The sequence below is a fragment of the Taeniopygia guttata genome, chromosome 2 (genome assembly GCF_048771995.1).
Source record: "Taeniopygia guttata chromosome 2, bTaeGut7.mat, whole genome shotgun sequence".
NCBI lineage: Eukaryota > Metazoa > Chordata > Aves > Passeriformes > Estrildidae > Taeniopygia > Taeniopygia guttata.
In genome coordinates this window covers 55,231,287-55,258,392 of record NC_133026.1, presented here as the reverse complement: position 1 = coordinate 55,258,392, position 27,106 = coordinate 55,231,287, and the positions used below count along the sequence as shown (strand labels likewise).

The 27,106-nt window shown below is 37.9% G+C and overlaps 1 protein-coding gene across 11 annotated transcripts in view; it reads left to right on the top strand.

Annotated features, from left to right (window-relative positions):
• CDH12 (cadherin 12) overlaps positions 1-27,106 on the top strand; it is a 638,254-nt gene that overhangs the window by 594,974 nt on the left and 16,174 nt on the right. For all 11 annotated transcript variants that reach the window (XM_072924059.1, XM_072924061.1, XM_072924060.1 and 8 more), the window contains 2 exons: positions 4,590-4,843; positions 26,350-26,486. In XM_072924059.1, coding sequence (XP_072780160.1) covers positions 4,590-4,843; positions 26,350-26,486 — 391 coding nt within the window. The remainder of the gene's footprint in view (positions 1-4,589; positions 4,844-26,349; positions 26,487-27,106) is intronic.

Below are 27,106 nucleotides of genomic sequence, written 5' to 3'. Positions count from 1 at the left end.
CAACATGAAAGGTAAGGAAGAAGAGACGTCCAGTCTTTATAGTTTGTGGATAGAGCTGTTTGGTTTGGCGTTCCCTGGAACAGGGAAAGACACCTCCAGAAATGAGTGAGATGCTTGAGAGTAGCAAACAACTGAATCCCTAACACTAGTCAGCTTCTCCCTTTCTCCAGATACAGAAAAGACATATATTTTGCCCACTTGCCATCAAATCTTGAAAAATTCACTACAGATCTTGGTTTTTAATGTGCCTTCTCAACTCTGACTAATGAATGGTCCTGGTTGATCTAGAGCCTACTTTATTAAACCTGCTCTATAAAACCACTTATTTCCTTATGCTGTTTAGAATCCAATGTAGAAGTCCAGTTACTGAAATTTAACTGCTCCTACAGAAATTGTGTCAATGCACAGCAAATTGTCTTATGCCAATATTTAACAAAATGTATAGGTGCTCAACCCATTTGAAGGGGAAAATGTTTCCAGCTTTTGAGACCAGCACATATGACCCAGAGCTATTCTGCAATTGCACAATGCTAGTATGAAGTCAAGCCTAAGTTATTATGCATTTCCTGTCAATCCAGGCCTACTATCCATAACTATCCATATGTCCTGGGGCTTAAAATTCATCCCAAAATAAAGCTTTTCCATCATTGTAGGTGAAAACCTCTATCAGAAACAATACCCTCTTATGTGAGAGAGTATTTCTTATGTGTTGATATGTGTGGATAAATGAGTGAAGTTTCCAGTCCTGCCCCTTTGTGAAGCAGACAAACTGACAGGGTAATTCTTTTTCCACCCTTGTTGTGCTTATCATTAGAATTCATTAGATCTTTTGGACCATTTTTTTTCTTTCAGTTCTTTAATTATTTCTCTCTCTTTCTCACTATAGCAGCATTTTTTAACTTCTGCCTTGAATGTGGAAAACAGCAATATTTCAAAATATATTTATTTCTAATACAGAACTGTTTTGTGCTGTCTTAGTCATACTAAATAGATCCATTCATGGTACTTACAGAGTTGCAAGGTAAAGTGATTTGTCAGTATGTATTTGATTTCGGGATTTGTAGAATGGCTTTGCTATGCACATGTAAAGTAAAGCATTTGTAGAATGCTTTGCTTTGATAGCACTTTACTAGGAAACTATATAGAGAGCAGCATGTAACCTCAACATAAGAAAAAGCAGCTGAGGAGGCCAAATACATCTGTTCTGTCAGTGGTACTTAGAATATAAACTAGATATACTTCAGTTATTGAATAGTTCACAGTTAATAAGGCACCACCTTACTATTGGCAAAAAATTCTGTGTACTGCACAAAAAAAAAAAAACTTTTACAAAATAAAAGCCTTATTCAAGTTTACCTTCTGCATGTAATTACTTTTATAGAAGGAATAAATATTTCTCTTGATTATTAAAAAAAAATCTATGAAGCAATTTCATTAAAATCTGATTAATTGAAAAACATTTCAAGAAACTTACAGGACTGGTTTGGAGTTTTTTGTGCGATTCAAACATTCTACTGTGGTTTTTTCTTTAACAGCATTCCAGATTCAAAATAAAAATGGGACTGAGCACACTCAGACAGCTATTATATAACAGCAAAACACAGTGATGAGAGGGTTTTTTTTGTTTGTTTGTTGGGTTTTTTTTTTTGGTTTAGTAACAAAAACTGGTAAAATATGGTGTGGACCACTCATTAGCTTGACAGATTTTAGTGATATCTACTAAAAATTAAAAATATAATAAAGTGTTTTTTTAACATTTTTTAAACCAAAACTCAAAAAATCCAAAAGGCTATTCCTGAGACCTATGCAGACATTCAATTCTTACATTTTCAGGCAGACTCTGGACAATTCAGAAAAAAGCCTTAATCATAAGTTGTCAATGCTATCTATATGACTTAACTGTTCAAATATGGGACAACCAGGACTGATGAGGTGATTGTAGCATGCAATCCCCATACTCTTGTTACATGATACATGTTGTAGAAAAATCTTTTTCTGTTTGAAATTAAGTCCTAGGTTTACCACTTGCAACATTTCCCAACTCTCCATACTTTCAGTTGTGGTTTAGCCTCACTTAGGCTAAAGGTTAATTTCTGCTATTTTGTGGGAGTCTGTCACTGATTTCTTTCTCTCATGATGGCTCATCACTTTCAGCCTGTCTCTTCTTATTTTGACTGCCATCTGTGCTTTGCACTGGCCACATAACCTCTAACTATATTTATCATCAGACCCATTGAAGGACAGAAAGAGAGGATGAGTTACTCTGAGGTTACGGTGGAAAAGCATTATCCCTTCTTGGGATCACAGTCTTTTTTAAAAATATACTCTAGTATTTCCCCATAATGCTGGGGGGTAGAGAAATAATGCAGCCACTTTGCCTGCTTCCTGGGTAGTTGTGTAGTAAAATACGCCAGTCTGGACATACCAATGGACAGAACTGTTTGAAATCGTCCTGCTTTCTGTTCCCCTTGCATCATGAAATGTTGTGACTGGGCACTGGCCATGCACTATGGTCTGGTATAAGTGCTTGAAGAGTAATTTGGTGAAAGACAGCCTGCAAAGACTACATCAATTATGGCTCTTTCCATTAATACATCTCTTTGCAAATATACTGATGTATTACAGGAGCCAATCTGAAAAGTTTTGATGCAATTTTGGTGGTATGAAAGATACATACAAAGTATTACCCAGAATTACTACCTATGTGGGAGCTTAGATTTCTTACTTTCTTTGTCTTAATTATTTATCTCTAGCTAAACCCGTGACTTTTTCTTCTCCAGACTCAGTCCTTAAACTTCAGATTTCTCCTCTTATTATGCTTTTTGAAAATGTGTTAACAATTTATATAAATATCTGGAGAAGAGTTGTCTTGGTTTTTGGTTTTGTTTTTTTTTTTTTTTCTTTTGGGTAAAATTATTTTGGCAATGCATAAAAAGTCTGCATGAGTAGTATAGAAAATGAAAATACAGTGTGGCAGCAATTTGGACCAACAGGTCTATTTTTAGTGAAAGCAACATCTTAGGGTTTCACCACTGGGACATGAGATCTACCAGACTTAATTTTGTCTGTTTCTTCTCAGGTTTAATTTCTTCTTCTTTCTGTCAGTCCAGACACAAAGGTGCAGCACATACTGGCTTTTATGGTAATTTTGTCTGTAGGAGGATGGTTGTGTTTGGTAGTGAATTACTTTCAAGTCTGATTATTTCTATGGCATTAAAAATTATATGGCTAATTTTAAGTCCCCAGCTCAAAAAAAAAAAAAAAAAAAAAAAAAAAAAAAAAGACAAAAAGACTGAGCATCTATCTAGTCTACTGAAATTACAAAGTCTTTTATAAGGATTTATAATCATTATGGTAGCTATTCAGCTAATGCAAGTCCAGGTAACTCAATTGATTTTAATGAAGCTATTTCAATTTACACCAGTCAGTCATCTGGCCAGTTATGTCCTGTTGTGATGAGGACAGAAAACTGAAGAATTTAAATCTCCCCTGGCCATGACAACTGTCTGAAAACACTAAGGAAAAAATAAAAGACATTGCAATATTCTTGTTCAACAACATGTAAAACTGCTTTTTTTTCATTCATTCCTGTTAGCAATTTTCCAGCTTAAAAATTATAGGCAGAAACCACTAGGTGCCAGTGTTACACAGACATCAGGAAAAGGTTTTGTTAGAAACATTAAAAACAACATGAAAGCCAAGGCAGATAAACCCTTTAAATTAAAATAAAACTTCTGCATCTTTTCAACTAAATAAGACTGCATTAAGGGTTTTGAGATGATTACTTTTCTAGAAGTAAAGGCACTAAATTGATATGCGTGTACAGAAACCCACATCAAAACAACCTTATTTTGCAGAATACATTCTGTCAAAACCCCACATAACTACACAAAAGCTGCTGTGTCATCTTCAAGACCTTATGAATTACACCTAGGATGATAAGACAGAGCCAAAGTCTGCATTTTGAAAAGTACATGCAGATCAAACATATGGCATGAATAGCATTTCACTGCTAAGATCAACATTTTACAGGAAAAGCTTGTTTCAGATCAAGTTGGAATTCACATTCCAAGTCGTACCTGAAGTTTGGTTTGACTCATTAGTATATATCAGAGTTTTCATTTGGGCTCATCTTCATCACTGTCATGGTCTTCTGAAAACCTTTCCTGCTAGAAAAAAGCCAGGAAATCTATTTAAGGAGCTGGGTCTGCTAGAGACAGCTGATTGCCAGTGCATGGGAGTTGCAAATGCAAATCTCTGACTAACCTTCACTCAGCTCATTTGCAAGAGATGAATCTCACTCATTTAACTTCAGACATCTACACTGTAACTGTTTACATCCATGCCAGTCATCCTGGCTTTTTTGATGTAGAGAAGCAGTGATTTCCTGACTATGATTCATCTGGCCTATTTCAAAATTCACCTTAGCATAAGATGAACTGCAAAACAAATTTAAATGCTTGATTAGCTCAGGAGATGAATTTTACACAAAAGGAATCTTAAATTTTGTCAGATTAATCCAACCAAAGTGATTTGGCAATGTCTAATTTTTAGTCAAATCTAATGTTTTGTTTTTGTTCTTTCTACAGCCATTAGACTTTGAAACAAAGAAGGCATACACCTTTAAGGTAGAGGCCTCCAATCTCCATCTTGACCATCGATTTCACTCAGTGGGTCCATTCAAAGATACTGCCACTGTGAAGATAAATGTGTTGGACATGGATGAACCTCCAGTGTTCAGCAAGCCCGTGTACACGATGGAAGTCTATGAGGATACACCTGTGGGGACCATTATAGGTGCAGTGACAGCACAAGACCTCGATGCTGGCAGCAGCTCAGTTAGGTAAGAGAGTTTTTCCTCCTTTAGTAACTCTCTGACAACCCAAAGTGCTGCTCATAGTTGGATGCACTGGCAAAGAACTTAGTATAAAGATATAAAATATACCTAGTCTGTCACTGTAATGGATAACTGATGCTCTGAAAAAATATTGGAAGGAGATACTCATTTGGGTGAATTATCATTAGGTTCTCACAGCTTCTTATCATACTGATCGTGTAAGTTACCACACACTGACATGACTTAAGAGATGGTGTGTTAAAACTAAGGAATAGCATGGTGTCTTCATGTCACAACCCACTGGCAGAGGATGTGATATTTGCTATAAATTCTCCTTCAGGCTGAACAATGACACGTCAGGGAACTCTCATGCTATTATTGTACCATCACTATAACTGTGACTCACAAGGTGCTGGCTAGCAAGCCCTTAAATTCTTACAGCGTGCTTCCACAAGAGTGGTGGCCCTTAGTTTTGTAAGCTACACTTCAATAAGTTCTCAACTCCCACAAAAAGCTCCTCAAACCCTGCTAGCTCAAATGTCACAACACACCTCTAGAGAGACTGAGGGGGCCCAATCCATTACTTTTATAGTTAACCTGGTGCACACCTCTTATATAAAGTAGATTTTTCACACTGTTTTAGCACATGCATAGCTAGCATTTCTCCAGGACATGAGTTGGCAGGTGGAAGCTGAGAATGAGTCTCAAGGTGGAGCAAGAACTTGGCTGAGAACAGCCCAGCCCCACCTCTGCAGGATCCTCTCCTCTGATCACACCTTTCCTGAAGCAATGCTCAGAAAGTTTGAGACAAAATGTGCTTAGGTCTGGTCCTGTACACTGGGTCTTCCACAAAAATATCTCCAAGGTACAGTAGTGAGAAAGAAGGTTTTACATGCTATGTCTGTTTGAGTTAGACTCCAATACAAAGGCATAGAACTGCCCCTTTCACTACTTACTCTCTACATCTTGCAAAGAACAAATGCTCTCATAAACAATCATCACATATGTCTTGGCTGAGGCAGTGGGGACATGGCTGATCAACATGGCTGTGTTCAGCACAAGGAAACTCCTACCAGGCAAGCCTCTCATTTTTTGCTGTAGCTTATTTAAATGAAATAAAAAGGAGGGGGGATCTGGTATAGAAATGTAATACATTGATTTTGAGAACCTATTTACAGCCACCTTAGAAAGATTAAAGTGAACCAGAGTAATGTACCGATAAAGAATCTCCTTAAAGCTTAGACACAGTCTAAGATGTAGGCAGTTGTTAACACATACTTCCAGTACCAGTTTGTGCTGGGCATACCTGACTTCAGGAAACATTTTTATCCCCAGATTTTCATAAGAAATATGAAAGACATAGACATAAGAAGACATAAGACAAACAGTCAAATCTAATGTTTTGTTTTTGTTAAATACGTCTTTAATATTAAAGACATAAGAAATATTAAAGGCATGCCATCAATCTTTAAATATTAATGTTTATAAAATGGGACTATGACAGAACAGGAAAATGCCACCAGTGTCTACCAAGTACATGCAAATTCATGCATATTAAAAATTGAATTTGGACTGTTTAAATCCATGTTTATTAATTATGTGTTTTGGGTCAGTACTTATACTCTCAAAACATACAATAAGCATGCTAGTTGTAATCATATGCAAAAATTTAACATATAACAGTGATTGTTTAGCTCCTGCTTTGTCAAGTCACTGTTAATTTTGCTTAAAACTATTACTATTGCTGTTTGTCTCAGTTTTTTATAGTATAATCTTCATTTTTTAAAATATAGAAATTTATTTGTCTATGAGTCTGGGACACATTCCTTCTCTGAAAATGGATCAAAACCTTCACTAAGACAGAAGTCTGAACAATTTTTCCCTGGTGATAGCCTATGAAAATAGCCCCAGTGAAGTCAATATTCTGTTGAAAACTATGCTCTCTTGCAACCAGATAGAAAGCCTTTAATCACATTGTTGAGCAGTTTTTCATATGACAGTAGAATGATTTGGGTGTATAACCACTCTTCAGTGAGAGTTTTTTGTTTTACAAATGTTTCTAGGAGACTCAAGTGCTTTCTACTGATTCTGTATTTGCAACTACACAAGAAAAATAATTTTCTCTCGATGGTTTATCCACATACTGTGTTCACTGGAATATTGAATCCTAAGCCATTCTATAATGTCCATGTCTACATTTTTTTAACCCTGAACTCACTACTTAAGTGTCCAAATGCCCATCTACAGTTAATAACCCTACATTTTAGTCTCGCTGCTCTTCCTGCTGACCCCTTACACCAATAAGCTGCATATGTCCTCCAGGGTCACATTTATGAGTTGATTCAGCTGGTTCATGCCCACAGAAAAACATGAACAGAGTGTTCTGGTGTTCTTCATTGGAATGACTTTTGGGTACCTGTGCATCTACATGAGTTACATTCAGAGCCATATTTTCTACCTGGGCAGTGATGTCCTGCCCCAGTACAGCAGCCCACATGGGTTTGTCCATGTGTTTCCAGTTAGTCTTCTTCCATTGCTGCAGCCACCGCCACAGGACATTAGACACCATCCAGGAATCAGTGTAAAGGCAGAATACAGGCCACTTTTTTTATTCAGTGATCTCTAGAGCTAGCTGGATGGCTTTTACTCCTACAAACAGGTTTGACTCTTCTTCTCCTTCAGCAGTCATTGTGTAGGACCCCACACGGCAGCTTTTCACCTCCGATGGGTTCTTACCATGCAGAAAGATCCATCAGTAAATAAATCATGGCTTCTTTTGTTTTGGGACAACTTGTTACATGATGATGCTTCTTGGGCACTTTGAGCCACCTTCCTCCATATGGCCATTGTACAAAGGGCATCCTCAAGATCTTTAGGGACTGTCTTGGGGTGATTTTATAATGATACTTTATTAATAATTGTCTGCTTATGCCCAGAAACAGCTGCTTTCTTTTTCATTTTTTTTCCCTTGAACTGTTTCTGCCATTTTTTTTTTTTTAATCTTTTTTTTTCCCCCCATCTGGGGAGCTAATGGGGAGGCCTCCCCAAATGTGAGACCTCAAAGCAGCGGAACCAACATGATTAAGGACACTAAAACCCACCAGCCTCTCCTGTGAGGAAGAGACTAATGACAGAAAGATTCCCATCTATTCTGCCTGAGTGACTACACTAGCTCCTGTTTCTCCCTTTCCCTGATACAAAGAAGGGCAGCCTCCATCTGTGCTTCATGATTGTGCTGTCTGGTGGGGAGTTGGGGTTAAGTATTTGAAATTTCAGTATCTAGCATTTATTCAATCCTTTACTATGCCTTGTGGGCACCCTTTTGTTTTTGTTTTTTTTACCTTGTTATTAAACAGTTTCAGGGTTTTTTCACTTTCACCTGCTAGGATTTATTTCTCTCATTGACAAACAGGGTTATCAAAACCCTTCTCTCTAGAGGAAATGCTCATTCCATGGCATTTTCTCCTAAAATTTGTTCCTAAACATAGATAGGGACAATTTCCCTTTTTACTTTACTATAGAGCACTTCCAGGAGTTCTAATTCTCTCAAGGACTGGATACCTTCATCTGCAGTGATCCACTTTCCTGGGGAATTCACAAGATCTTCCTAAAATGAATTTCGTGCCCTCATGCTTTAGAGAGGCCATCTCTAGAGACTGCAAATTGCTCCTTCTTTTCCAATTCCTCCTTCAATTTCCCCATCTCTAGCAAGGGATTTTAGCTGTTGTGGCCTCATGACCCTCTAATTGTTGACTGTCAGCCCTGTTATCCCAGCATCGCCTGGCTGGCGACTGTAGTCTTTCTGCAAATCTCAAAGTTCTGATGAGGTCAAGGAAAAACTAACTTCAGGTTCTTATTTGATTTGTCTCACTCCTTCAAATTTATTTGTTGAATGACCAGCATTTTCATCTGCTCTCTCCTCTCCAGAATGTCCACCTTCCCTTCTTCCTTCTTTTCCTCTTCCTCCCTTTCCTATCAATTATATGGACCTTTAACTTCCATTATCCGTTATTTTGTTTTCACTATTGGTGCAAGTACTGTGGTTTTAGTCCCAGTATCAGCCATAGTGTCCTCAAATGCAGTTTGGGTTCCTGCCTCAACCACAGTCCTCTGCAAGGACTGCAAGTGGTTTGGCAGGCACAGGTCCAGCCCCAGCACAGGGCAAGAAGCTGTTGGCTTTCACTGGGGTGGGCAAGGCACCCTTGCATCATTGACGGGTCAGTTTGCCAGGGTTGGTCATGTGTTCAGGTGTAAAGTCACAGATAACTGGAGGCAATAACCACCCTAGGAATCTGCCTAAATCCTTCCACCCTACCACCCAGGAACTGGAAGCCTCAGGGCACATGTCAATATCTCCATACTTAAAGTTTGTTTTTTCTTACACCAGGATGACACCAGATTCCACAAATCCCATAGTGCACCAATAGTATTCTTTAATACTATTAATAGTATTAAGCAGCTTAAATAAGGATGAGCAATGTCTATGGGAGCCTGCATTATAAACCCATTCACATCAATTTTGGCCAGGGAGAGGGAGATAACTCCCTCGCAAAGCAAGGATGCTATGTCAGGGCAAAGCACAGGGCTATTGTTTGTGTTAACTTGTTCCCAGCAAACTCAGCAAAACAGAGAGATGAGGAGCACAGCTGGCAAACCTCATGTCCCACAAAGGAGCTTGCTACTAGATAACTGCTATTACTCTAGCAGGCAATATAGATAGATAGATAGATAGATAGATAGATAGATAGATAGATAGATAGATAGATAGATAGGCGATAGATAGACAATCAGACCGAGAGAATTAGAGAGAGCGGGGGGGCGGGAAGAGAAAGAATTGCTTTTGTCTCACTCCATGGGCACTAAAAAGGACTGTGGTGTGTTGACCTTGTAGACACGCCATGTGCCCACCAAGCTACTCTATCATTCCCCTTCCCAGCTGGATGGGGAGTGAAAATTAGTTGGAAAAGACATTGATAAGGCAGTTTACTAAAGCAAAAAATGGAGCTTTGTGCATGCATAAGTGAAGGAAAAAGGTTTATTCTCCACTTCCTATCAGCAAGGAGTGTTCAGCCACTTCTGGGACACAGGACTTCAACACACATAGTGGTTTCTCTGGAAGGCAAACACTGTAAATGACAAATGTCCCCCCTTTCCTCCTCCTTTCTTTAGCTTTTATATCTGGGCTGATGTCATACGGTATGGTCTGTCCCTTTTGTTAATTTAATTGGCATAGTTGTGTCCCCTTCCAGGATCTTGGGAAATATTGGAGACACAGAGTTGATGCTGTACCAGAGCTGTTCAACAGTAGACAAAACAGTGGCGTGTTATCAACATCTTTCTTGATATCAATGCAGAGCACAGCACTGTGAAGTCTGCTATTGGAAAATGAATTCCATCTCAACCCAATACACCAATGTATAAATATTCAATATTTCATAAGTTTTATATCTCCTAAATGAAAACAAACAAACAAAAACCAACAAAACAAGACCATAAATTAGAAAAGCTTAAATGAGTTTGAAGGCATTAAATGTGTTTGCAATGCTCGGTTAGCTGCTTAAAATCTAGATGATCTCATAGTGCTAAAGAATGACTTCATCAATTTCGTTATATTGCAAAAGAGTCCAAGCAACTTCTGAGTAAATATGTACTCTAAACAAATAGGGAAAAGCAAGTCATGCTCTCTGAAGACACAGCCCATACAAAGTACCGGATATTTCTGGTAGTATTACAACTACTGGTTGTAGTTTCTCAACAAATTCATTCATTTTCTGTGAAATGTTTTCCTGGAATGGTTTGCCCATTAAGAAGTCCATAACAGAAAAAAGAAAAAGTTGGCATTCTGCCAAATAATAAAGATTAGGATAAAATCTGCACTGTACGCAAAAGAAGGCAAAACTCCAGAGAGTAATGCAAGCTAGAACAGCTCACACAAAAAGAAACAGTATTTGTTCCAGCAAGTAAATCCATGTTATCAGACAAAAATTTTAAGTCTGTTATGTTAGACACATCAGTAAGGGGGAGATAACAACTAAGAATGGAAACCAGACTCAGCCATTAAAGAAAAATATTTTGCTGGAGGACATTGAAAATGGCGAGGGTTATATTTTCTATTTTCTTCTGTTACTGGTATTAAATTTTTAGACAAGTCAGAAGTATTAAAACATTTGTTTTGTAGGAAGATATTTGCTAGAGATGTTGGAGTAAAAGGACACAGAGCATATATTTAGTAATGAACAGGAAATTAAGCACAAGGTGAAAAAGAGCTGCAGGTATACAACACCCGCAAGGGTGACTGGCTTTGCGGCTGTTTTGCAACATTACCCCAGTGCACCTAATTTTCAAACTGTGTTGAATCTGGAGCTTATGTGTCTCAAGTGATCTCTTCTGTCTATTCCCATTTTAACCATATTGCTTCAAGAAACATGTTAAGGTGAAGTCTTATGTACATTTTGGCCATTAAAAATCCCAAAGCACTTGCAAAACAGCTCTGATCTCATTTTCTTCTTAGAGTCCTCTAGTTTATAGCAGTTTAAAGATGACTGGGAGGAAAAAAATGTTGCTGTCCTGCAGTGTGTTGCAAGGTCTGTAATTTGTAACTGTGCAAGACTTTGGTAAAGATCCTTGTACTTCTGGAAGAAGAGGTTTTATGATTTCCTAAAAATCACTGTTTTATGTGTCCATACAGCATGAATGTTATAGACAAAGCTGTCTAAATAACAAGAAAGCAGAAATGGAGGGCAAGACTGAATTATCTGCAGTACCTCCTAGTGAGGTCCGTCTAACAGTATGTGAGAAGTTCAACAACTTTGCACTGACACATATGAAGTGGTCAGATTGCCATGGAGATTATTTTCTGGCATAATGGATAAGAGGATTATTGTCCCTGATGTGAATCCCAGACAACTCTAATTAACAATGGGTTTCATATTCTGTATCAAAACACTATCCTTCAGGTCTTCTCTGCTTGACTTAGGAGTTTTGCCTTATAACCTGAAAGAACCATTCACAGCTGGAAAGCTGTGGGTATTGTGCATTTTCTTGACCAAATCAAGAGTCATGAAATTGTGATTTTAAAGTAAAAAGCCATGTGTACTATCCATAGGTCAGTCCTGTCCTTAGTATCTCAGGGATAAGACTGTATTCCCTGCATGTGGTTCCAAAGGAAAAGCCTTCTTTTTTTCCTGAACTAGTTCACAATGGTCCATATACTTTTATGAATAGGTTGTGTTTGCCCAGAAAAATACTTTGTCATGTTACAATCAAGAAAATAAAGATTTCTTCCTGAATCCTGGAACGCTATTTCTTTATGTACAAGATGAATTAAAATATGTAAGATTTTGACTTTTCAGTCCCATAATTCTTCCAAATTTTTGTGCTTGCATTTTTTGAATTTACTTTTTCTTCAAAAAGAAAAGTCTCACCCTGTGACATTAAAATGTATCTTACAGTTTCATGTATATATAGCAAATCTGGGACATCTAGTTCCAGCGCCTTAAGCATCTTAATTTAATAACAGATTAAGTGACAACCATTTTTCTGTATATGGTATCATGATGGAGAGAAACAAGTCAGTTTTGTACAGATAAGAGATGTTGAGACTCATGAATTTTGGTTCTTTTTCAGCTGCTCTGGTGGTTCTGCACATTTCTTGCTCTGTTGCCTCCTGTCAGTTTCTGTTGCAATTTTAGCTATATTCCATCCTTTGTATTTTATCAAATCCCTGTCACACACCCCACTTTTAAAACCTCTATTCCAAGTTCTAATTTATCCAAACTATTTAATTCAAATACTGCAGAACTACTTCTCAGTTCTTCTCATCTGCTGCAGATGCCTTGGTATGGTTTTCTGTCCTCCTACTAACCCACTGTTTTCTTGTATCTCTTATGCTCTGTCTAATAGTAGTCTCTTACTCCACAGTCTGTTTCTCCCATGGCTGGTTTCTGTATCTTTACTGCTGAAGCATCTCCCATTAGCTGCATTGGTGTCCTGCTTTATCCTCTTCTTTTCTTCTGCTGAGGACAGGCACCTTTTTTGATCTCAGTGTCTTGATGTATTTATTTCACTTTGTTCCAGCTACTTTATCTTCTTTTAAAAACTATGGAAACCAAGTTTCCCTCCAACATTTTCTCTGAATCCCAAGGTATATCTTTAGCAATTATGTTTATTATCAGCATGTTCTGTGGGGTCGGTTGTTGGAGACATGGACAACACATACACCACAAAGCTCCATGTGGCAGCCTCCAGTTAATTCTTCCAAATCCTTTTATAAGAGTTCCAATTACACATGTTATTGGTTGAGGTCTTAGCCCCATCCAGCTCTCTGGCCAGTGATACATCTGCATTTAGAACTGGATGACACTGGCTGAGTCCTTGTGTAGATTGAATCCAACCTGTCCTTGCTCACCCAGGGACTCCAATGCCACATTTTGCAGACACATCTACTCTTTCCTCACCACCCTCTCCTTTCCATTCTCATTTGACTCAGTGAACACCAAGCTATCATATGATCAACAAGATCTCCATGTATCTACTTTCCAGCAATGCTGGGTATGATATAGGCAATTAACTCCTACTTCTGGCTCCCACTGCTCCCCACTTTTTGGCTCTTCCTTTGTTCTCTGTTTTCTAGCTCCTAAACTTCATCTTCATGAACTCAAGCAATCACATCCTTTACTCCACTGCCCTTTTCCTGTAAGATTTTCCCCTATGGTCCCATGTACTGCTCTGTCATTCTCTAGGTTTGAATGACCTGTGTTCCTCCTCGGTGACTGAGTGGTTTAATCAAACTGGACAGAAATTGACTTCTCTTCAAACAGAAGGCAGAAAAAATCTTTTTCTTCTGTGTATAAATTGTCCGTCAAAAGGAGATGTTTTCTAGCAGCACAGTCTCTACTTTACCTTTACCATGAACCAAAGTGTGAATAATAAATTATTGTGGCAATCCTCTTCATGGCAGTTTAAACTACTACATTTTATTTTACACTTGCAATATATTAGGTGCACACATACAATTGTCACAGCTCGGCTGGTAAGTGGCTCAGTTGTATCAATTCAGGATCTGCAGTACCTTGATTCAGTGATTGGCTTGGAGCTTCTACAAAGAGAAACTACAAAAAAGGTGTGAACTTGTCTTAACCTTAATCTTAAATCTATCTACCTAAGGCTGAAGCGATCACACATGATCAGTGGGGATGGTAAATGAAGTCACTAATTAGCCCTCTGTGATGATGCAGCTGGTTCACTGGAAACAGATGGAGTTGTGCATTAAAAATCCTTCTTTGCAATTCTGGGACACTTGCAGACTGATATTTTGATCTCTGTGGGTTTTCTCAAGACTGGCAGGAACATGGAGCAAAGGTAAGTACTTTCTTGCACAAGTCAGAAAGACTACTAATAAAAAATCAAACCTTCCCAAATAAAAGACTGGTGGGATTCATTTGACTTGTATAAATTTTCCTAGATCGACTCCTGGATGCACTTCAAGTGTGCAATATTATTTCCTAAGTCCAGCAAGTCAAAAGCAACTGAAAACAAAGTCTGAAACCGAGAGAGGCCAGTAACTTTTATTTACAGTCAGTAATTCATCAACTTACTGAAGCTTGTGAAAAACAGCAAGTGATCTTCTGTTGGCATATGCAGTCATATTACACTATAAAATGTCAGTCAGGAAATTGAACTGAAATAGATATGTAACCCAAGAAGTTTATGGACTACAGCTCTCAGTGAATGACCTGTTTGTGAAGGAAGTGGATGCTGAAAATCAAGAAGTATGCATTCAGATCCAAGGCAAAGAACAACCTGGCAAGGAAAGCTTTTAAATTGATTGAGAACAGCTAAAGTGAGGGAAAAGGAACAATATGATCATAATAGTTCATAACAGTTTCTGGTTTATTTCACAGCACTTGTACCACCTGGTGATGTGATTTTGCAAAGCCAGTTCTTATCCCAGAGGCACAAACTGTTATTTTACATCAAATAATAGTCTTCCAGATTTTTCATCAAGAACTGTTATATCAAATTTCTTCAGGAATGGATTTCTCAAGGATTCTAGAAAGCAATTGTGAGATTAAATTATGAGATTAAATATGTGATTATCATATCACCTCAATTGGTGAACCTCTCAGGGCTTGACAGAGAATTATGAGGGTTCAGAACTTAAAACTATGTCTAAGAAAAACCTATGTGCTACAGGGAAGTGTGTTAGTTGGTAATCTGCACTTTGGTATCCCAAGTCAACCATGATGCTATTTCATTAGTATAGAATAATAAATGAGCTTCCCAATATTTTTCATTTAAGGTCTTTCATCCCTTTCCACAAGGATAACTGCCACTGCAACCTAATCAGATTCTAAGTCCTTTCCTTCTGAATTTGTCCTTTAGGTCTGTTTGTAAGAATTGACTATACTTTTCTGTCCTAAAATACTCAAGTTTATTGTTACGGTGAGCTCATGGCACCCTTTTTCCCCCCTTTCCCCCAGGCCTCTGTGACTCTGATCAAGATAACCCCTGGATCCTCCTTCCTGCCCCAACGGGGTTGGCGGGGAGCCAGGAAAGCCCACCCTGTCCAAAACCTATATAGACCCCTAAAACTTCCTGCTCTCTCTCTTTTGCCCCGCTCTCCCATGGACACCACAGAATAAAGAGAGCTGTTCCAACACCCTGGGTAAGAGCCTCTTTTGAATACCTTTCCCTCTCCTGGTATTCCTCCCCTCACAGCCCCATATCTCTGAGCTGGTCGGATTATTCGGGGGGCTGCGTAGAGGGGGGGAAAACACCAGAAATTACAGTTTATTATTATGTTTAAATAGTTATTGCATATAGAGTTTCTTATATATTTTGCACTTTGTTGTTTTCAGTTTAAATAATAAAGTTTAAACAGTGTTTTTGAGAGTTTTACACTTTTTGAGATCCCTGTGTTTTGACGTTTCAGTTATGTTCTGACTGTAGTTACAAACAGATCTCAGATACTTCTGCTTTTACTGTGTCCTAATTCTGGGCTTACAAGAAAGACAGGGATATACTGCAGTGAGTCCAGCAAAGGGCCTTGAAGATGAGGAAGGAACTGGAGTATTCTTTCTATGAGGAAAGGCTGAGAGAAAGGAAGAGAAGGGAAGAGAAGGCTCAAGAGGGTCTTAACAGTTATAAATGCATTTAGTGCACATAGGAGCACCTGAAGGGAGGGTGCAAAGAGTATGGAGACAACTACTTCTCAGTGGTGTCCAGAGGCAGGACAAGAGGCAGTGGGCACAAACTGAAACACAGGTTTCCCCTGAATATGAGCAACAGGAAACACTTCTTGCTGTGAGGTTGACCAAGCACTAGCACAGATTGCCCAGGAAAGTGGTGGAGTATCTGTGGAGATATTTAAAAAAAACAGTTGGAGTTGGTCCTGGATGAGTGGCTCTAGGTGTCCCTGCTTGAACAGAGGGCTTGGACCAGGTGACCTCTGGAGGTCCAACCTCCACCCTTCTCTGATTCTGTGACATCCATCTTTAATAAGATGGAACAGAATCTGTGGAAAATAAAGGCAGGGAATCATCTATGATGGCTAAAAAACTGCTGTCAGCATTCATTGAAATAGTAACTACTGATCTATAACAACAGATTATTTTAGAAAATAAATCTGAAAATAGTGTGAAGGAAACAGCACAGAAATTCAACTCAGATAGAAGAGAGGAACCAATTTTAGAAATAAGGGATGGGATCTGATGTTGCTCAGGTCAGACCATCGCATGCAAATGGGAGCAAGGAGATGCTTATTCAGCAACTTTTGCCTGGTGTCCTCATGAAATTCATAAAACCTTTGAAAAGGTGACTTCATACTTATACTGACCTCTGTAGATTCTGCATTCCTTGATACATCAGAGGCTTATGGACGAGAAATTAAAGAATGGAAAATGCAGCAGCTCTGCAGCATCAGACCTGTTCTGAATAATCTCTTATTTTATAAGCACCTCACCAAATCAGCTTCAAAACAACACAAAGAAGCCTCCAATACTTGACTGTTTCCCCTTGCAGATCCAGCTGACAATCTGAGTCCCAACTGATGATCTAAACAAGCAATAAATCTTTTACTGTATGCTGCAGTTTTCTCTAGAGTCAGCATGGTTATTATATTTGCTTTTCCTTTTATTATCTCAGCATCAGCATTTTACTTCAGCTTTTTAAATGCATAAAAATATAAGATATTTGTTCGGATTTTGGTTCCCAAAGATATAGAACAGAGCTAATATTTATTTATTTGCATGATGCAAAAGAAATCAAAAATTATTTCTATTGTATGTATGCCAGTAGGCTAGCTCCTTTATACTATTTATGATATTTAATGCCTTCACACTTTATCAGAAGACAAAGCATTCCAGGCCAGGCATAGGAGCAGCAGCCCAGGAAGGACCTCTAGCTTATCCTCTGGGGTTTCAGATGCACCCAAGTGCAAAATAAATTTTAGGCTTCTACTGAGGCAGACTATCTGATGGATAACAGGTCATAGCACCTGCATTCACCCTCTCAGCTTTCTTAAGCATTGAGGTATTTATTCAGGTTTACTCGCTCCATCTTTCTATACTCACTCTGCCCACTAGTAGAGATACACATCCAGACACTCATCCCAGCATGCTCTTTCCCCACCTAAACCAGCAAAGCAAGAGCCCTTCTCTTCTTCGCCAAGCATGAGATGTGTCCTCTGGTACCTTGGTGAATGCAGGTGATAGGTTCTTCCTGCTATGGGCTCGATGAAAGGGGAGTGAACAGACCATGGGCAGCAGGGCAAAGTGCAAATGTACACCTTTAAAATCAGGGTGAAAAGATATTCAGGGTCTATAATGTGTAGTGCTGGTATAGAAAGTGCTCTTCTGCTTTCCCACCATAGCAGGATTGACTGCTAAGCTGGGAGTGAGGGTGTTAAGTCCAACATGCCTTCTACTGCTGCTCACAGTCCAAAAACTGAGACTTAATTAAATTGCAGGAGAAAGCTTTCCCTCTGCCTGGCTGTCTTGCAGTTCTGTCTGCTCAATGAAGCAGGGAAAATTATGTTCAGACTGAATAAAAACAATGCATTTTCCAAATGACAACAGCTTTTGATAAGATACTCAGCTGGTAATGAGAAATGCAGAGCAGACAGTGGGGCTGACTGGAGGGTCAGATAAGCAAATTAACAAAACCTTCAAAGGCAGAGGGAAGAGAAATCACAGGAAGTTGTAGACAGGCAGAAATGGCAGTTTGAAAGGGCTAATAACTGAACTGCAGCATATTTTATAATTCCTTTATAACCTACCATGTTTTACAAAATTTCCTATATAAGATTTATAAGGCTTATGAAAAGTTTAACAGCTTCCCCGCTTGGCTCTGACCCATCATTCATTTGACCGTCTGCAGCCACTGCTTTCCTGTCAATTAATATGGCATAATGGTTGATCTTCTCCAAAGGAGCAAAATGTAATTTATTTGCACTGATACTACTCATTCCAGACCAAGTTAAGATACTGACTGCTAACATTACTAAACCTTCTACCTCCTGATTAAAATGACAGAAGTAGGGAGCCGCGTATAAGGACTGTGAACCCAGTCAAGTAGTACGCCAAAGATTCAAACTGTGCTTTTCTTGTGGAAGATCAGGTGTTACATGAAATACATGAAAATGATAGGTATGGAACAATGACAAGAAGCATTCCTACCTTCTGCCAAGGTGTAATAATCCCTTCATCCTTCTCTTAAGCATCACCACCTGATGGGCAGTATAGACAACATTCATCGTGGGAAGGCTGAAATACAGTTTACAGGGTAGCACTCAGAAAATACACTGCTGAACTCCTTTGGAAGAGGGTACAGAGACAGCAACTTATTTGGGCTTCTGTTAAACTAATTCCAGAATTCTCTGCTTTTTAAGCCAAAATATTTTAACTAATGCAAAAACATCCTTCCTAAAAGACTAGATACATTACCTCACTGGGATTTTCAAAAACACTCAGCTTGGACTATCACAAAAGCTTTACCTCACTGTATTGTCATTTGAAAATCTCTGTAAAACGTGTAGGAATATGGCTTTTTGTGTGAAATGCTGAATGAAAAATCATAGTAAAACTGACAGAAATATTTTAGGTATGTCAGTAAACTTGGGTGTGTTTTTTTTTTAGGTATGTCAAGTGTGATGTGGTATATAGACAATTCTGCCACTTCTATAGCATCACCCACACAGGCATCTCTGGTTTTTGATACCTTGGAAGAAAGCAATGTCTCTAAAAATGTTCAGTGTATGCTTCCCTTGTTGGTTTTGTGTTATTACATGACAGTAAAGGTACTTAGAGCAAGACCAACTACATTGGCTGCTCATTTTTGGTTGCATTTTATTATGCAAACTTAGCGTCACACTTCAGGTGGCTTTTGACATCAGTTCTGCAAGCACAAATGAGCAATGACCCATTTGTGACAATGGTTAGGTCACAAAGCAGCTGAAACCAAACTACATTTTTATGAAAGCTCCCTTTTCATTTGAAAAGGAAATAGCAGCAGAAGTTTGTCTGTGACTGTGCTGATTCCTTTTCACACTTCAGATAGAACTGGATATTCTCCATTGAGGGTTTTTTGCTTGTTTGTTTGTTTGCTTGTTTATTATTAATTATCCTCAATTTCTAGTATTTCTTCTAAAAAAAAAGGAAAACAAAACCAGCATATTTTTGAGACTATTATGTATTGGCATGGGTAGGGTTCTTCTGGGATCTACTTGGTATCCATGGGATTACTGAAGGGACATGATGAAGGCATATGATCTGACAGCAGACCAGTCCGAGTTTCCTTTGCTTTGACTTCTAATGCCTCAGCAGTCTTCTGAAGATATTCTGCAAAGGTACAGACAATTTCTGCTGTCATTAAGGGAGATGACTTATTAATTATTTAAAACATATAAACAAAAATAATACCCCTCAACCTAGTGGAGCAGCATTTACTACATAAGAACCAACTCAAGACAGGTATGAATATATCAGATGGTGATTTTATGTGAAAATAGGTAAATTTGATTGCATTTACTTCCTTCAAGCAGAATATCAAAATATTAAACCCAGGGTATTAAAACTGACAGTTCTGCACAAGAGAAGTCCTATCTATTTCCACGATACTAAGAAAATTATTTCTTAGAATATTTTATATTAACAGAGTTTATCCAAGTACTTTACATAAGAAGTGCATTTTTAGAACAAGTACTTTTATTTTTTAAACTATCTAATATTTCAGATGTATAATAGTGTGTATGCATACAGTACAATAGCTGATGGGTTGTGCAGTATCAAAGGCACTTAAATATTATTGCGATTGCATTAGCACAGGACAACACGAATAATATGCAAAACCTGCCTGCTACTGTTGAGCAAGTAGTACATGACACTTCATTTCATATTGCCATGTTGCACAGAGGGGAAAAAAGGTTTTTAGCATTTCTGCTCCTGTAAAACTCTGTGAAACAACATTATCAAGTTAATATAAAAACCACAAGAAACAGAGTCAAGGGTAATTTTTAAGTCAAAAGGAGGTATGGAAAAAAAAAATTAATATATTTGTGACCTGTTTGAACTTAATGACTTCTTTAAGTATGCATGGGTTACAGCAACAAGCAGAAATTGGTCATTATTGAGAAACTTGCCTGGCAGACTGTGCTGGTGAATTCTTGCAGCTGATAAGTCCCTGTGTCCTTGTGATGCAGCAGCTCACACAGAACATCTGACTCCTCCAGCAATGCTTTGTTCAGTGGGTGGCTGGGACTCTGAGAGCGGGGACTCGTGTACTTTCGTACCATTTTTTTGCAATAAAAAAAAACTGCTCAGCATTTGGAAAAGTTTATGCTGGAGTATTTGATTGAATATTTTTACACTGGGGACTCATTTCGAAAATTCTTGATTGCACCTTTAGCAAAATCATGGAAATCACTCCTCTGCGTTAACTAGAATGGAAGATACTTCCAGGAAATGGCAGAAGAGTTTAGCACTTACCTTTGAGAAGAGCAATAAAGTTCTGACTTAGAGTTTATTTATGCATGTAAATGTGGTGATAAGGTTTGCTTGAGTTTTACACAATGATAACTCAATGAATGGATTTAGAATTGCAGGAAGGAAATTTTAGTAGCAAGATGGGATTTTGGAGGACATGTAGCTTGTATCCTTCAATGCATTGCATTCTCTAACTTTTTTAATTCTTTCAGGCTTGACTTGAAGTCTAAATTTCTCATTTCTCATTGTTGGAGTAATTTACCTGTTTTCCTATATTTTATTAACAACAATCTTAAAAATACCTTAAATACTTTAAAATATTTGTAACTGTACCTTATGATGAGTATGATTGGTATGATGATACTGTGTCCTGTTTAGCAGATCTTACAGTTACAGAGACTATAAGAATTATCATTCCACCTTTCTAGGAATTTCCTTTACTCCACAGTCTCTATTACATTACCCAGTGTGCCTTTTTAGTACCAAATGACAGCATTTCTGTCATTCTTCTGGTGTGCAGCATAATGTACATGCATCACTGACAGAAAAATTTTGCTACAACACATAAATTTTCCTGAGTTTTGGCCCTTCACTGATCTGTGTTGAAAAAAATCCAACCCTCCCCTTTTTCCTGTTACAGTTCTTCAGTTATCTGTAGACTGTTATCCTGTCTCCCTTTTTTCATCTCTTATCCAAGCTAATAATATGTTAGTTCTTTTAATCTTTCCTTGTAACTTGGAAATTCCTAGACCCTAGACAGAGGTTCTTGCTTTTCTGTAAGCTTCCTCTAATTTTTTTATATTTATCTATTGACATAATGCCCAGGACAAAATTGTATTGTAGAGGTGTCATATTCTCAACGTCCAGTTATATGCAGAGATCTAATAATTTCAAGCCACAGCACATGATTATTATACTAATGAAAATTTCTTTGGGCTTTCAGGTACTCTTATCACACCTAGAATCTCATTTGTATTCATCCAGTCCCTCATTCCTTTTGCCATTCCTACTTTAATGTTTCTTTTATCTATTTAATTATAGATATATTGTAATTACCAAAAAATCTTAACTGATCACAATATCCAACTGAATTCTTTCATTTATGTTCCTAATGTTTTTAGGCTACTGCTTATTATCTCTGATATGATGGGTGGTATTTACATATCCCAAGTTGTCATAGACCCTGAATTTTATGTAGTTGCAATTTAATATTTAAACAAAACTTTAAGTGAATGCAGTTGAAACAATTTAAAGTCATATGCAAAAATAGTGATTTATCACATTACAGAAAATTGTTAATTCATCCCTTACCTTTCTTTGCAATATTTTTCTTAAAAATAGCCAGTTTACTAAGTCACTAGGTACTAGAATAAGCAATGTGGTTTACATCAGCAAAGTGTGAGTTAAGACAAATTAAAATATTTTTGTAAAGATCCTCTATCACCTGGTTATTTCTCCCTCTCAAACTAAAAAAAAAAAAAACAGGTATTTTTAAGGAAATGTTTCTTGAGCACAAAGGCACAATGATCAGAAGCCATTAACCTTCAAATGCCTAATTTTGGTTGTGCTGATCTTATATTTCCTCTGCCTTTTTTATCTTTCACTTTATCTATTATCTGTGCTTTAGCACTCTTTAAGGTCAATCCTGAGTTTTACCTCTGGTATTTGGCCTTAATCCTCCCAGTGTAGCTTTAAAGCAGTCTTCTCTTCCTCTAGAACACACACATTTTTACATGTCTTACCTTGCTCATTTCCTGGCTTAAATTACATGATCATAATATCAAGAACAAGCATTTTCTGTAAGAGGCTGAAGAAATCTTCCCCTCCACATTTTCAAGACCAAAAAATACATCCTGAGTCCTAAGCTTCACAGCCTCCTTAGCCTTTTGCCGCCTCCCATCACTTCAGGGCATGTTGTCACACAGGTTTCTCCAGCAGCACAGGACAGCTGTCCAGTTCTTTTATTCATGGCATAGCAGTCTGAAGGCACTTCAGCTGTCTACTCAATGGCTCAGAGTTCCTGTTATCCTCCCAAGGATGACCTGCGTACACTCGTGTTCAATAGCACTCCATCAAGCACTGCCATCTTCCGTGCTGCTCCAAGAGTCAACTCAGTCTTCCTTGTTGCCCTCCTCTCTTTGAAAGGAGGTGAGCCCTCTTCTGTGGGACTGTTCTGTGAGAGCTCGTGAGGGACATGCAGCCTCACTGTCTAGAGTGAGTGTCCCTTGTTCTTGGAGCTCCTAAGAGGTCAGTGTAGACTCTGGGGGAGCCTTATAGGCTTGAATCTTATCATTTTAGAACTGAATATTTCCATTCTACCTCTTCTATCCTACATAATGTCCAAATGAAGCTATTCTGGGGAAAACTCAGAAAGTGTTAGCAAAGATATATCCTTCCACACACTCCTTGCTTTCAACGATATAATCTGGAATACACTTCTCTGCTGGAAAGGACATTCAGGGAGACATACACGTCAAAATTTTTTAACTGCCAGTGAATATGAATGATATCAATGTCTGGTACTGAGAGCGGCCAGGCAGGCCTGTAGAGGGGCTTCTGAAAAATAATTCTGCTTTGTCCTGTATCAACAAGTTCTCCCTAACTTTTCAAGGAAGGAAATGCCTCTTAGGATTAATGCAGTTATCCATGGTCTGTCTTGCAGGCACTCTGAGCAGTCAAATAAACCAGCCTCAGTTGCTTCAAACTGCTAGACCATGACTGGAAGATCTAGACAGCTGTCCTAATACCAGTATTTCAACAGTGTTCCTCTGTGTATCCCAGTCTCACAAGAAATTTCAAGCTTTATGTCCCAGATATCTGAGTTCATCCCTGGAAAGTTACGGATTTTTCTGGTTGGAGACATTTTTCCCATTTCTTCTCTTCTTCAAAGAATCTCTTCCATATTAGGGACAGATAACAGGCTATGACGCTGGCCTTAGAAAGAGATTAGCTGTTGCTCTCCTATTTACAAAAAATCACACACTGAGCATGAGTGATTTCTGCCCATAAAAGGAAACTACATTTTCTTGGAGTCTTTGCCAAAAGTGACCTCCCCTTGGGGTGTCCCAAAAAATTTCCATTTCAAGACCAGATAGATGGGGTCCCATACCCACTTTTCTTAAGCTTGACAGACTTGATGTACCTAGGAGAAATTCTGTGTCCAGAAGATCTGCCTGTAAGAGGATTTTTCTATGAGGTATGTTTTCTTGGGTACTATACATGGAGAACCAATGAAAGGAGGAAGAATGGATGCATGTTTGCAGGTTTTCCTCTTAATTTATCTCTTTTAGACAATATATCTCCAATAATTCTGCCTATACCTCTCCCTTCGGTAGTCTTATTAAATATGAATAATCTTAAAATGAGACGTGCTGAAATATGCTTAATTTAGTTCAATTTCCATTTCCATTGAAGCCATGAGGAATTTTGCCAGAAATACCAGCAGGAGTAGTGCTAGTCTTGCAGTGCTTACTGTGGACTTTGATCCTGTTGATGGTTATGTTTAGGAATATGCATCCTGGGCCTGTGCATGAAGTTGGTCACCTGTGTGAATGCTTCCAGACAGACTATCAGATTCTGATACTACAATTATTCATGCCTGAACTCCACCTCAAACACAACAGTGTCCATACTTAATATGTTTTCTGTACTTTCAAAGCCCCTGGTGAAGGAGGTCATCCCCTTCATGGTGCTTTGAATTAAGACCTGTATTTTTTTTCCTGGCTCATACTGCAATGTGCAGAATACTCACGCAAAGTTAATCTTCCTAAGGGGAAATAAAAGCCAAGCGACTTTCTCATGTTTTGAACCCATTTATTTGTTGCTGTGCATTTAATATTGGAAGAAATTATAATTTATTAAACATGCAAAGCCTGACAGAGTAATTTTGCTGCTCCTGAGCGAGTATCTTTGGGTAATGATATTTCTAATAAATGGTTTATATATTTTTCATAATTTTAATGTCAAGCAAATTTTGAACAGAGAGAGTGAAATTACCAATATGGGTAGATAATAATATCATATTCAAGAAGATGTGCCTGCTCAACTATGTAAAAGGATACATGCTGCCTTTAGGAAACCATTTCTGAGACTTTTCAATTAAAGCTGTAAACTGGTAATGATGCCTGTCAATTGATGAAATAACCTATTTCATCTACAGATAGGAATATTTTTGTAATTTTGATTGAACAAAATGTCTCCAAACAAGCACATCACCTTATTTGTGGCTTTTTTGCTCTTCCAGTCTTCCAGAGGTATTGGCATTCTTAGTACCAAGTAGAAATATTTTCTTTATGAATATGTCATATATTCCTTTCTACCATTGCTTCCTCTTACAGAAGTAAACACAGTATTTATCATTCCATTCCCTCTATATTAAATACAAAAATAACTCTAATTAGACATAGAAAAAGCAGCTTTTATTCGTATTCTCACTGGTTTACATGAAACGAGGTGTCGTAGAAGTTGTACTCTAGGCTTTATAATCTTCTGAATGTACTTGGTGAGTGCCATTTTGTTCTTATTGCTACTGCTCTCAAATGGCTTTCTCAATTTCATCCAATCTAGTTTTTGAGAAACACTATCAAGGTATGAAGAGACTAACAATGAAAACGAAACTAGTAGCTGGAGGCAATTGCATCAGAAAAAATACTATCGTGTTATGACTGCAAACAGTAGCATCAAATGTGAAAATAGACTTTCAAATTAATTAGCATTTAAGGGAAATGGGCTTGGGATAGTTATCACACTGCTTTTAAGCAGCTATGTTACCGGTACATCTCTGCTTTCTATTCCTCGCTAGAGAAAAATAAATAAATAAACCTTCCTAGTTTTAAATCTGTTCTATGTTCATACTTCTTGACAAATAAGGGTTCAGAAAAACAAAACAAAATAAAACAAAACAAAACAAAACAAAACGACACGAAACAATGGCATTTCCCTGTTCCTCACAGGTCCAGTGAAAGGTGCCTATTCTTCTCAAAGGCAAAATACAATTTATTGATACTATATATGTGTGTGGGAATAAGCATACTCTTCTCCATCTCCCTTGCTGTTACTCTGCCAAAATCCTTTAGGGCACCTCTTTGTGAGGCTATGACCAGCCCACTGCAGCTACAAATGGATGTAAAGAGACTGGATCTTGCACACTCTTCATCACCACTCACCACCTCAAGCCCTATTTCACATACCTTTTCTCTTTTTCCCTCTAAGCCTGTATAGTGCTTCCAAAGTGGCTGATACAAGTAATCAGGGTCACAGAAGATGTGCATTAACTTCTTGGGACTTCAAGGTTTTCAAATAATCTGAACACCAGGAGTACTAAACCTTTTATTATATCCCATTTCCCCTTGAGCATTCCAGCCCAGCAAAAAAAGAAATAAATAAATCGTTCTTTATTGTCATCTTCCTGCAAGGATGGTAATAGCTGCAAAGAGAAAAATAACAGAACTTGAGGCAGTTACACTGCTGCTATGATAAATGAGTAATCTTTGCACATTTGCATCTACTTTCTTTAATATTTTTCACATACAGATACTTCATGGATTGGAAGAACGATGTGGACAGCTACTTTACAATAGATGCTACTGAAGGAACCATTGCTACTAATGAATTACTGGACAGAGAAAGCACAGCACAATACAATTTCTCTATAATTGCAAGTAAAGTTAGTAAGTATGACACAAACTTAATTAATATGCTAATATGGTATTTTTCTCAGAATATAATGCTCAGGTATAAATATAATGTGAGGAGTACTTGAATTGCCAAGAATTTATTTAAGAAGGTTCAATGAATATCATTTTCCCAGACTCATGAGGATAATTGTGATGTTCAATCAGCCCTCTTTAGTAAGGTTTTGCTAGCAGACCTCATGTAACCACAGTTCCTTTAGAAGCTGAAAAACATTTTGTCAGCATGGAGAGTAGGAGGAGCTGTATGGATGACTTCCAGTTCTGATTTCTGATTTTGTAAGTCACTTCATAGGAAATTAGGTTAGTCAAATAACAGGTCAGTCAATGTGCTTTTTGAAGGAAGAATAATCTAAAGAGTAATTTGATAGTCAGACAGAAAGTACACTACAAGTAAGTCAAGATTTAATACCCTAAATGAACTAATCAGTGTGCTGCATCTCTGCTCTCTTCTCTCTGCCCAAAATTTTATGCCTAACCGTTTCTTTTCCTATGTGATTTGTGGTGGGATAGTTTCATTTCTTGTCTTTTTGTCTTTTTCATAGTCTTTTTTTTATAAGAAGTCCCTTCTTTCACTATATTATGTACCTGCAACTTTA